At 47.9% G+C, this 12,660-nt stretch overlaps 1 protein-coding gene and 1 pseudogene across 1 annotated transcript in view; one reads left to right on the forward strand and one right to left on the reverse strand.

Moving 5' to 3' along the window:
• Window positions 1-5,621: 5,621 nt before the first annotated feature.
• Window positions 5,622-6,961, reverse strand: LOC117375740 (guanine nucleotide-binding protein G(q) subunit alpha-like; annotated as a pseudogene).
• Window positions 6,962-7,131: 170 nt separating this feature from the next.
• Window positions 7,132-12,660, forward strand: part of LOC129456509 (scavenger receptor cysteine-rich type 1 protein M130-like) — an 85,226-nt gene continuing 79,697 nt past the window's right edge. Inside the window, exon 1 of the mRNA XM_055224019.1 lies at window positions 7,132-7,155. Within this exon, the coding sequence (XP_055079994.1) occupies window positions 7,132-7,155 (24 nt within the window). The remainder of the gene's footprint in view (window positions 7,156-12,660) is intronic.

A 12,660-nucleotide genomic window follows, 5' to 3' on the forward strand; every position in this document is an offset into this window, starting at 1 on the left:
TGAAAAAGGGGCAGATCACATAAGATTACTCTTCTTTCTGCTCCTTTTCATTCATTTCTTGTATGTTTTACTTTACAACACTGTTGAAGTCTTTTTATATTTTATGAATGATATAAAATAAATAAATACATATGTCTTTCCACATATCAGGCACTCTGGCTCCCTCTGCAGTCTCCAACGAGCTACTGAGACTTACAGCTACAGACTGGACATGTTATTACCATAATATTACACAGGATTTACATCAAAGTGACTCACAATTATATAAATCATGTCTGAACAAGAAAATACTTTTAAAAGAATAAATATGTCTTCACACATATCAATTAAATAAATAAATACATAAATAAATAAATCCATTTGTCTTGGCTCATATCAGGGACACTGGCTCCTTAGAAGAACAGAGCCGTGAGATGGCGGCTCATTTTCGCGCCATTCAGCTCCATGTTACAATATGAAAATAACTGAAACATTTACAGTCCAAATAAAATGGACAAAACTTAAAGTTAGCGCTCCAAAATACATCCACTACATGTGAAAACATTGTCTTATCAACGTGTGTTCTTGTATTTATGCTGACAGTAAGTCATTTTTGTAAAATATAAGATATTTAACGGGACAGAACTTACCCTCTGCGTCACTGAGAGGAAGTGACGCTACCAAAATAAAACACACGGCAGCACTTCCGTTTTTTTCAAAATAAAATGAGCCAAACGTGTCAGGAACGATAAATAAATGTGATTGTTGAGTAAAAAGTGTATCAGGTACAAACCCGCTCTGAAAGGTCGGGCTCTACATAAAGAACTCCAGTCTGACTCGTACCTTAAAGTGACAGAATGAGCTTTACCTAAATCTTTAAATTGCTTTGTGTCATTGTGCTCAGTGATATTATGAATGATTAATGCATGTTTGAATAATCCTGTATTGTTTTGTATTCAAAGTGTCTCACCTACGTCCTACCTCCACCTGTGGCCCTGCAGCTCTGATGTGGATTTAACCACAATAATAATGAAAATATATGTACAAGTCAAATACAAATCAAAAACTTGGTTCTCGGTTTAATTATCCAATCAGAAAGAAAAATGAGGTCCTCACTTTGAGCTGCCAGATTCTATGACTGAAATCATCTTGTGTGTGTCGTCAATATGGCAGAAAATACTGTCCTAAATTTAAACATACAGCTGTGTTTAACCCGGTTTAGTCCTGATGAAGACTTGGGTTAGTCCTGTTCTAGTCCAGGTTTAGTCCTGATGAAGACTTGGGTTAGTCCTGTTCAAGTCCAGGTTTAGTCCTGATGAAGAAGTGGGTTAGTCCTGTTCAAGTCCAGGTTTAGTCCTGATGAAGACTTGGGTTAGTCCTGTTCTAGTCCAAGTTTAGTCCTGATGAAGACTTGGGTTAGTCCTGTTCTAGTCCAGGTTTAGTCCTGATGAAGACTTGGGTTAGTCCTGTTCTAGTCCAGGTTCAGTCCCAGTTTAGTCCCAGTTTAGTCCCTGTTTAGCCCCAGTTTAGTCCCAGTTTAGCCCCAGTTTAGTCCCAGTGTAGTCCCAGTTTAGTCCCAGTTTAGTCCCAGTTAAGTCCCAGTGTAGTCTCAGTTTAGTCCCGGTTTAGTCCTAGTTTGGTCCCAGTTTAGACCTAGTTTAGTCCCAGTTTAGTCCCAGTGTAGTCCCAGTGTAGTCCCAGTTTAGTCCCTGTTTAGTCCCAGTTTAGTCCCAGTTTAGACCCAGTTTAGTTCTGGTTTAGTCCCAGTTTAGTCCCAGTTTAGTCCCGGTTTAGTCCCAGTTTAGATGTGGTGAGGGCCAGACTGAAGGCAGCCTACATCAGGAGTGCACGATACAGAACACTACCTTTCACAAACCCCAGAGGGCGCCATAGTGACACTGTTTGTGTTTGAATAGACACTGATGAGTCCCACGGCCCTAAGACATGATCCATTTATTTTGGGTTTAAAATTACACTTGAAATAAATATATTAATACCTGTATAATTATTTAAAATTAAGAGTTTGAATTAAAGGAACTGTCTGCAGCCTGAGCTCTCACTGTTGCCTTACGACTTAAAAAGGTTTTACAATCAGACCTGAGCCTGTGTCCAGAGCCTCGTCCTGCAGATAGAGACACACACAGGTGCGTCTCATTCTCAGTGTGTGGACAGACCTGTGTCCAGAGCCTTGTCCCGCAGATAGAGACACACACAGGTGCGTCTCATTCTCAGTGTGTGGACAGTGCACAGAGGCTCAGATTCACTGTCTACAGGTGCTGGGCTTTAGGTCCTGTCCGCTCAGATCAGAGAGAGTCATTTTACATTTAAAATAACTGGATTTCAGCTTTGGCAACCCAAATGAGAGAGTCATGTGACGCCCATTCTGCTTTCTGATTGGATAATTGTCTTGAACCAAAACACCAGATTATAACATAACAACATGGTCTTAATGTCCAATGTTTTTGTCATGAACAATAAATCAGCATCACAATCATAGACTGTAAATGTAAATGGACGTCGCTAACCTGCTAGCCACCACGTTACAAACAGGAAGTGATCATGGTGCACTTCCTGCTCCATCGACTCTGACTCCAATTCACTTTCTATGTAAAAACTGTGTCCTCTCTCTGGACCTGCTGCTGTCAGACTCATTCTGGTCTTAAATGTTCGTATTAACCCTCTACATGATCCTGGGGTTTTTATTTCACTATTGTGTCTGTAAATCAAGATCTGAACATTAACGGTCAGAATTTGAAATATGGAAGTCCAGATGAGCCGCTGTAACTGCTCTGGCCTCGATGAGCTTCATTTGGAGCTGAAGCTGTGGTGACGTCACACTCACTTCTTTATACAGATTACAGTTGCTAAAAGCTGGATTTGATTTGAACGTGTTGACTTCATTTCTGGGGACACAGATCACGTTTATGAGTTTAAAGTTTACATACAGTTCATTTAATATATTTAAATAAATGATTAAAATAATGCATTTATTTTCATTTCTAGCACAGATCAGATAATCATCCTAAAGTGGAGTTTTAGACTTGGAAGTGTAAAAAACAGGAGACTGTTCCACGTCTAAAAACAACCTGGAATGTGTTAGAAAAGTGAGGAATAACTTTGGACCAAACGGCGCCTTAAAGGGTCCTCAAAATGGCCTCCAACACAAAACGCAAAGCCTTTATGTTAATTCTAATTGTGAATCTGTTATGAAACCTGTGGAAAACACTGTGTTGTATGATCTTTTTATTTCAGATGTATGATGTAAATACTACTCGTTTGAAGTAGTTCAAATGTAAATATGTGCGTTGGGTTTACATGAATAATTCCATTGAGAAAGTCGACATAATGCATTTATTTAAAGTCAATATTTCATCTTCAAGTGAAATAAAATACTCTTATTTTTTAATAGATTGAATCACAGAAGAAAGGGCAAACAGACCAGAGGTGATGACGCGAGGCTAAAGCTACACATTTGTTTTTTTCCTTTGGACATTTGTGGTTGACATGAGACTTGTCCCTTCTGGGCTGCCGTACACTGCAAAATAAGGAATGTCTAGCCTCGGTTAAAATGACTCGTTTCCACGTGGAATTTTTCTACTTGTTTAAGTTTTTTTCAACATACGTGACGTCACATTGTAGAAATAGTGGGACGAAGGACAGAGGCCGAAGTGAAGGAAAATTCAATCTGACCATTTTTTTATCGTCTTTGGTCAAAATTTACCTTTAAATAATAAAAGTGTTTGAGTAATTTAAAGAAACATGTCAGAAACAACGAAATAAGTCAAATATTCAAGGTCCAGAAATAAAATAAACTGAGAAAAATAGTGAAACTAAGACAGGACTAAACCAGGACTAGACCAGGACTAAACCAGGACTAGACCAGGACTAAACCAGGACTAGACCAGGACTAGACCAGGACTAGACCAGGACTAAACCAGGACTAGACCAGGACTAGACCAGGACTAGACCAGGACTAAACCAGGACTAGACCAGGACTAGACCAGGACTAGACCAGGACTAGACCAGGACTAGACCAGGACTAAACCAGGACTAAACCAGAACTAAACCAGGACAAATGTGTGATGTGGATTTCAAGTCATTTTAACCGATCTAGAACAGTGTTTTTTCTCGTCTCAGTGGCTCATCTGTTCTTAACTTGTCGCAGCTGCACTTTTGGGTTTTCTTCTGGCACAGATGTTTCAAACTGGTCTAAAATGGCAGAGTGTGGGGCAGGTACAAAATGTGCAGTGCTCCAGCAAAGCATTAATAAAGCGTGTAATAAAAAACAATATGTTTACAAGTACAACACTACAATAGCCCTGTCCATTGGATTCACTTTGTAATGACTTTCATATAAAAATCCATTTAACAAAACAGGACACTATACTGGCATACTTCAGTGTGGTTAACATTATAATTCTAGTTGCCATTTTGCACTTTTGAATTCTGATTCCTTTGCTGTGAAATAAAAATTTGAAGAAAAAAAAAAAATTTACACAAAATTTACATTCTCCTCTTAAAATAAATAAAATAAAACAATAACATTTCCGTCTTTCAATAATGAATTCTCCGTTAGACATACAGTACAGTTACACAGATACATATTTTTCAATACCGCACATTCAAATCTGCCAAAAAAGTTGTGATTACAAAGCCAACAAGATGCTGCCGTATATATAGAGATGTATGTACAATGGTTAGAGCGTTCAGAATTGCACTATGCCTCAGTTAAACGGAACTTACAGGATTTTATGGTAAAAAATCGATTTTACGCCAATGTGACAAAATGTAATAACTGTCTTACTTTGGTACAAACTCAAACAACCCATTTTGTTTCATAATTGTGACGTCATTTCTACTCAAAGAGGACGATATGTAACTTTTGTAGTGAAGGGGGCGCCACCTGCTCCGCCCAGAATGTTTCACAGTACGACACCGAATTTATCTCCACGGAGACAAGTAGGTGACGCCACCAGGCCGAGTTACACGTCAGATCTGTGGAGAGCATGATTTTCAATGGATTTTTTTAACACCAAAAAACAAAGCAATAACATCTGCAGCTCCACCAGAAAAGTTACATAGTGCATCTTTAGCATTAGTGTTTTCAGAAAAAGGACGGGAGGGGTTGATTCGACGGTCGAGTCGTTGGATAAAATACCTTTTTGCAAATACTTAAAAATTGTACATCGCTTGGATAGAGCCTTCAAGTGGAACGTAAAAATCACTGTTAGCGGTTGGCTAGCCCTGCATGTTTCTCGTAAATACTTTTTAAGTCATAAACAGCGCAAAAGTGGAGTCTGACATTTTGGTTTTGGCAATAAATATACATACTACCAGAATAAAAAGCAATATGTGGCACAGTTAAACAATTGTTCAGCACTATTCATAAATAAACACTGCCTTTCAGTTAGCAGTTAGCACTAGCGCTCCTGTGAAAGCTAGTTTTAGTGTTGGACTCTTATTCCTAAGATAGTTTCACCTCAGCTGTGCTTCGAGGCGCCGCAAAACAGATGTACCAAAGTTCAGAAATGAATCAATGACTGAATCAAGAAGAAATCATTAAGAAATCATTTAAAAATCACAGTTTATGCCGAGTAATTAGCGACTTCTGTCCATCAGGGGGAGTTGGTACACAAGGACTTATAAAAAAGAGGGGGAGGAGCCAGATGTTCCACTCACGAGTCCCTCCATGAGAAAGTAATCCCAAACGTAACTTCAAAACCCCAAAAGGAGAGGGTCAGAGCTGTGTATTTAAACCACAAAACCTCCCCAAAGCTTTTCACGAGCTCCTCAGAGCAACAAACGGCAAATGAACGAACACTGGTGGACCACTGGAGCGGGACTTGGTTTGGAGCCCGAGTCTAGACCAGGTTGTACTCCTTCAGGTTGAGCTGCAGGATGGTGTCTTTGACCGCGGCGAACACAAAGCGGATGTTTTCGGTGTCTGTGGCGCAGGTGAAGTGGGAGTAGATGATTTTGTCACTGTCTGGGTTTAGGTCCACAAACATCTTCAGGATAAACTCCCGCGCAGCCTGGGCGTCTGAGGGCCTGAAGAGGAACAACACTGAAGTGCACAAGTCAGGGTTTCATGGCTTTGGAACTGTCATTTATACATCATTTTATAGAGTTTTACATCAGTTAAATGGAAAAGGAAGCAGCTCTAAAAATGAATCTGTTGAATGAATCCAAGACATTAATACACAAAATCCCAAAATGTAGGCTCATTTTGTGAGTTTTAACTTGTATTTAAGAAACTGAAGGCGTGGTCAATTATTAAAAACATAAATATGTACTGAGATAATGTCACTATAGTAGAACTTAACAGCCACATCACATCACAGTCTTTTCACATTTCACTGAACAACTAAAACAAACTCTCCTCGCTTTTCAACACAGAGCATAGACCCAGTTTATGAGTCGTTTCTGTGAGGCTACGGAGCGCGCTCAGTCCGTACCGTCGTACTCGGGGAAGTAGTCCACCAGGTGTGAGGACATGATCTTCTCCTCCAGCAGGTCCTTCTTGTTCAGGGACAGGATCATGGAGGAGTTCTGGAACCAGGGGGACGTGATAATGGTCCTGAATAGAGCTTTACTCTCCTCCACATACACACACAGACACACACCGACACACACACACCCCCACACACACACCCCCACATACACAGACACACACACACCCCCACAGACACACACACACACACACATACACACACACACACACACACACACACTGAGAGACACTATATAAACTGTAAACATGCACATTTCAGGACTCTCTTCTTTTCCGTAGAGTCCGTTGCTTCATTGTTCACTTCATCAGTGTGAAATTCATTAAACCTTCTGAGTTTATGTTTCAGACTCTTGCTCGTCTTTGACGCTTTCACCTGAAACAAACGTTCTTCCAAGTCCATGACAGAGGGAACAGTTCTGTTTTGGTCTCAGTGTTTATACTGAGCTCCATCTCTTTGCACCAGTGGGACATTTGTAGTTATTCTGCATTTTGATCAGATTTTAATTAAGAACTTCTACGACTCGTTATAGATACAAACTAATTACTAAAGTGTTGCATCTTTGTCACAGTTTGTGTTTTTGAACATTATTGCACATTTACAGGAGGCTTTGGGGGATGATCCTCAGACAATCCTACACCACATGACCAGTCACACCCTCATCCAGGTTTGTACTGTGTGTTTTTCAATTCAGGATCAGTCCACTTTAGTGTGTTTGTATGAGAGATATAGACTGATGTTGGCACGACTTTTAGTATCAGCAGCAGCAACACCTTTAACCACATTAGCAGAAGTGAATGGTGAAAAAAGACTAAACAGGATGTAAATATTACCACACATTCAAAGACAATGAAATGTAGGCACGAAGACAAATGAGGAAATCACAAGTTTTACTGCCATTTTCAGTCCTGGTTCAGTCCTGGTTCAGTCCTGGTTTAGTCCTGGTTCAGTCCTGGTTCAGTCCTGATGATGGCCCTCGGAGCACTGGTCCTGGTCTGGTCTTTGTTCTTTTTAAGTAAGTAACTGTCGTAACGGTGCGGATAGGACCAAAGGATGCAGACCAGAGCAGTTTTAACAGTGTTTATTTACAGCGGTGAAAATGCAGTCTTTAAACAGGTCACAAGAGCAGGTACAGGAACCGGGGAGCGGGAGACGGGTCAGGCGGGTGCGGTGCAGGTAGAGGCGGGCAGGACAGGACCAGGACGGGGATAGAAGCAGGTGCGGTACCAGGGCAGGCGGATCAGACGAAGACCAGAGCGGGGAGCGGGTGACAAACCAGAGACCAGGACCGGACAGGAGACGAGACGAGCAGGAGACGAGACGAGCAGGAGACGAGACGAGCAGGAGACGAGACGAGCAGGAGACAAGACGAGCTGGAAGCGATACCGGGACTGGAACGTGGCGGCAGGAGCTGGGCGAGTAGAGGCAGGAATCTGGAGGGTGCATAAATCCAAATGAGCATTTGCCGGAAAGTACCATATAACAAAGCTTAGCAAGAAACATTCACGTTTTACACGCGGACGGTCTGGCACCGAGTGTAGACTGCCAAGCCTTCTTGTACTCAGCAGCAGGTGGTGGTGATTAGGCTGATGCACCCCAGGTGTGCACGGGAGGAGTCAGGCACTCCACCCAGCTCCAGACACACAGGTAGGGGAGGGGGAGAGAGCACGGGAGGACAGGGAAACTGACATCATGACAGTACCCCCCCCCTAAGGTCCACCTCCTGGTGGACCCCCAGGCTTGTCAGGATGAGCGCGGTGGAAGTCTCTCACCATGTCGGGGTCCAGAATGCGTGCCCTGGGCACCCAGGATCGCTCCTCCGGACCGTAACCCTCCCAATCGACGAGGTACTGGAGGCCCCTACCACGGCGACGAACGTCAATCAGGCGGCGGACGGTGAACGCCGGGTGGCCGTCAATGACTCGGGCGGGCGGTGGGGGATCGGCCGGAGGGCACAGGTCGCTGGTCCGGACTGGTTTAACCTGGGAGACGTGAAAAGTCGGATGAATCCGGAGAGACGGGGGTAACTGGAGGCGCACCGCCGATGGATTTATGATCCTCATGATCTTAAACGGTCCCAGGAATCGGGGGGACAGCTTACGGGAGTCCGTCTTCAGCGGGACCGTCTTGGCGGAGAGCCAAACCATCTGGCCAGGTTGGTATACGGGCGCCGGGACACGGTGGCGATCGGCCGTCGCCTTAGTGCGCGCTCCAGCCCGAAGAAGGGCCGCCCTGGCCTTCTTCCAGATCCGGCGACAGCGCTGGAGATGGCGCTGAACAGACGGGACGGCGAGGTCCCTCTCCTCCGTGGGAAAGAGAGGGGGTTGATATCCCAGCGATGCCTCGAAGGGGGACATACCAGTGGCGGAACTCACGAGGGAGTTGTGAGCGTACTCTATCCAGGGTAGGTGAGTACTCCAGGTCGCGGGGTTGGCGGAGGCTGTGCACCGTAGGGCCGACTCCAGGTCTTGGTTGGCCCGCTCCGTCTGCCCATTAGATTGTGGATGGAACCCGGACGTGAGGCTAACCGTGGCCCCCAAACTGTCGCAGAAAGACCGCCATACCTGAGAGGTGAATTGGGTCCCTCTGTCGGACACGATGTCCACCGGGATGCCGTGGAGTCGGAAGACATGACTGGTCAGCTGGTCGGCAGTTTCTTTGGCTGTGGGGAGCTTAGGCAGGGCAACGAAATGGGCGGCCTTGGAGAAGCGGTCCACAATGGTGAGAACCACCGTGTTCCCCTGGGAAGGGGGAAGGCCCGTCACGAAGTCCAAGGCGATGTGGGACCAAGGGCGACGAGGAACTGGGAGAGGATGCAAGAGACCAGAAGGGGGTGAGTGGGAGGCCTTGGCCCGAGCACATACCTGGCAGGCGGCGACATAAGCCCGGGTGTCTGTGTCCATCGTGGGCCACCAGAAGCGTCTCCTGAGGAGGGAGAGAGAGCGACCGGCACCAGGATGGCAGGCGAAACGGGAGGCATGGACCCACTGGAGCACCTGAGACCGGACAGAATCGGGAACAAACAGTTTATCTGGAGGGCCGTTACCTGGGTCGGGGTCGTTGGTCTGGGCCTCTCGGACGGTGTCCTCGATATCCCAATGGACCGCGGCCACCACACACGAGGAGGGGATAATTGTTTCTGCGGTGACCGGGCTATCCTCCAGGGCGAACTGGCGGGAGAGGGCATCTGGTTTGACGTTCCGAGATCCGGGGCGGTAGGTGAGGAGAAAGTTGAAGCGGCTGAAGAAGAGGGACCAACGAGCTTGACGGGGATTGAGGCGCCTGGCGGACTGGATGTACTCCAAGTTTTTATGGTCGGTCCAGACGATGAATGGTTGCTCCGCCCCTTCGAGCCAGTGGCGCCACTCCTCCAAGGCCAGCTTTACGGCAAGGAGCTCCCGATCCCCCACATCATAATTGACCTCGGCCGAGGACAATCGCCGGGAAAAGAAGGCGCAGGGACAGAGGCGGTTGTGGGGGTCGAACCTCTGCGAAAGCACGGCCCCCACTCCCGAGTCGGAGGCGTCGACCTCCACGATGAATTGCCGTGAAGGGTCGGGCTGGTGCAGGATGGGAGCGGAGGTAAATAGTCTCTTAAGCTTCTCGAAGGCTGTCTGCGCCTCAGGAGACCAGGCAAACGGCAAAGCAGGAGAGGTGAGTTTAGTTAAGGGCGAGATAACCCTACTAAAATCCCGGATGAAACGTCTATAAAAATTGGCAAAGCCGATAAATCTCTGGAGCTGTCTCCGGCTGGTAGGAACGGGCCACTCAGTGACAGCCTGGATCTTTTCAGGGTCAGCTCTTACTTGGCCCCGCCCCACAATGAAGCCCAAAAAGCTGACCTCCTCTGCGTGAAACTCGCATTTCTCAGCTTTCACGAACAGTTTATTCTCGAGGAGGCGCTGGAGAACCTGGCGAACGTGCTGATGATGCTCCTGGGGGGACCGCGAGAAAATCAAGATGTCATCCAAGTAAACAAAGACGAATCGGTTAAGGAAATCACGGAGCACATCGTTGATGAGGGCTTGGAATACGGCAGGGGCGTTGGTGAGACCGAAGGGCATAACCAAGTATTCGAAATGTCCCAGGGGTGTCTTGAAGGCCGTCTTCCATTCGTCTCCCTCCCTGATGCGCACCAGGTGGTACGCATTCCGCAAATCCAACTTTGAGAAGATGGTCGCACCGTGGAGGGGCGTAAATGCCGAGTCCAGTAAGGGGAGCGGGTATTTATTCTTCACGGTTATATTGTTCAGACCCCGGTAATCAATGCAAGGCCGCAGGGATTTGTCCTTCTTAGCCACAAAGAAGAACCCCGCTCCCACGGGTGAAGTGGACGGGCGGATGATTCCGGCAGCCAGGGACCCACGGATATAGTCCTCCATTGACTCGCGTTCAGGTTTAGACAGGTTATATAGCCTGCTAGATGGTAGTGGGGCACCCGGCAGGAGGTCAATGGCGCAGTCATATGGACGGTGGGGCGGTAAAGAGAGGGCCTTGCTCTTGCTAAAAACCTCCCCCAGGTCGTGATATTCAGCAGGCACCGAGGACAGATTGGGGGTGTCTGGGGACGGATCAGCGACAGGAACGGACCTCCCGGCCGGAGGGAGGGCGGACCGAAGGCACTTGGCGTGGCAATCGGGACTCCAGCCCGAAACTCCGCCCCTGGCCCAATCGAAAACAGGGTTGTGGGCGCGTAGCCAGGGGTAACCAAGGACCAGAGGAGAAGCGGAGGAGGACAGGACATGAAACTGACGGTTCTCTTGGTGGTTGCCGGACAGAATCACGGTGACAGGTTCTGTGATGTGAGTGATGTGCCCCAGAAAACGTCCATTGAGCCCCTGGGCATTTAAGGGGCGTTCGAGGGGCTCCAGGTAGACCCCGAGCTGCTCCGCGACTTGGGCATCAATAAAGTCCCTCTCAGCCCCGGAGTCGATAAGGGCGGAAACGCATAAGGTCTCTGTGCGAACGCACAGGGTGGCGCTGAGCCGCAGTCTATTAGAAGAGTCCAGGATGTGTTGCTCGCCCACCAGTACTCCCAGTGCTACTGGTGGGCCCCCCCTTTTGGCCGAACTGGGCAAGTGACCACATAATGTCCGCGCTCACCGCAGTAGAGGCAAGCCCCGGCCAGACGACGCCTCCGTTGACGCTCCTCGGCCGACACAAGGGTCCTGTCGAGTTGCATGGGCTCATCCGGCGGGGGCGGGGCAGCGCGTGGCTCCGGCGGGACCGGTGACCGGCGTCTCTCTCGGCGACGAGCCCGTAGGCGGTTGTCTATACGGTGAGTGAGGGAGATGAGGGTCCGCAGGTCGGGGGGTTCGTCCCGGGAAACCAATTCATCTTTCAAAGTCTCGTTCAGGCCCCGCACAAACACAGCCCGCAGCGCGCTGTCCGTCCAGTCCAGCTCCGCCGCATGTGTCCAGAATTCAATGGAATAGTCCGCTACCGTCCTGGAGCCCTGGCTGAGAGTCAATAACCGGGAGGCAGCATTGTCCTGGTAGTGCGGGTGGTCAAACACCAGCTTAAACGTGGACACAAATTCATTAAAATCCAGGCTATCCACAGACGTCTTCATTAGGCGCGCCTCTGCCCACTGGAGAGCTCTGCCCCGGAGTAATCCACATATATATCGGATCTTGGTGGCCCCCGAGCTGAAACGAGAAGGGCATTGCTGGAACATGAACTCGCACTGGAACAGGAATCCGCGACAGAGGTGAGGTTGTCCAGCATACGGCTCCGGATCCGTGCCTCTCGGCTCCGGGAGGCGTGGCGGCGCTCCAGCTGCAGCAGGCGGGGTGACGAGGAGCGCGGCCACCTGGTGGTTAAGCTGTGCCACCTGCTGGGACAATGTCTGATTTAGCTCCAATAGAGTTCGAATGGATTGTTCATGCTGACCCAGCACCGCCTCGGGGTGAGAGTGCGTGAGGCGGCGCGTCTGGTCCGGATCTGAGCCTGCTTGGTCCATAGTGGCCAGACCGTTCTGTCGTAACGGTGCGGATAGGACCAAAGGATGCAGACCAGAGCAGTTTTAACAGTGTTTATTTACAGCGGTGAAAATGCAGTCTTTAAACAGGTCACAAGAGCAGGTACAGGAACCGGGGAGCGGGAGACGGGTCAGGCGGGTGCGGTGCAGGTAGAGGCGGGCAGGACAGGACCAGGACGGGGATAGAAGCAG

The sequence above is a fragment of the Periophthalmus magnuspinnatus genome, chromosome 9 (genome assembly GCF_009829125.3).
Source record: "Periophthalmus magnuspinnatus isolate fPerMag1 chromosome 9, fPerMag1.2.pri, whole genome shotgun sequence".
Classification (NCBI taxonomy): Eukaryota; Metazoa; Chordata; class Actinopteri; order Gobiiformes; family Gobiidae; genus Periophthalmus; species Periophthalmus magnuspinnatus.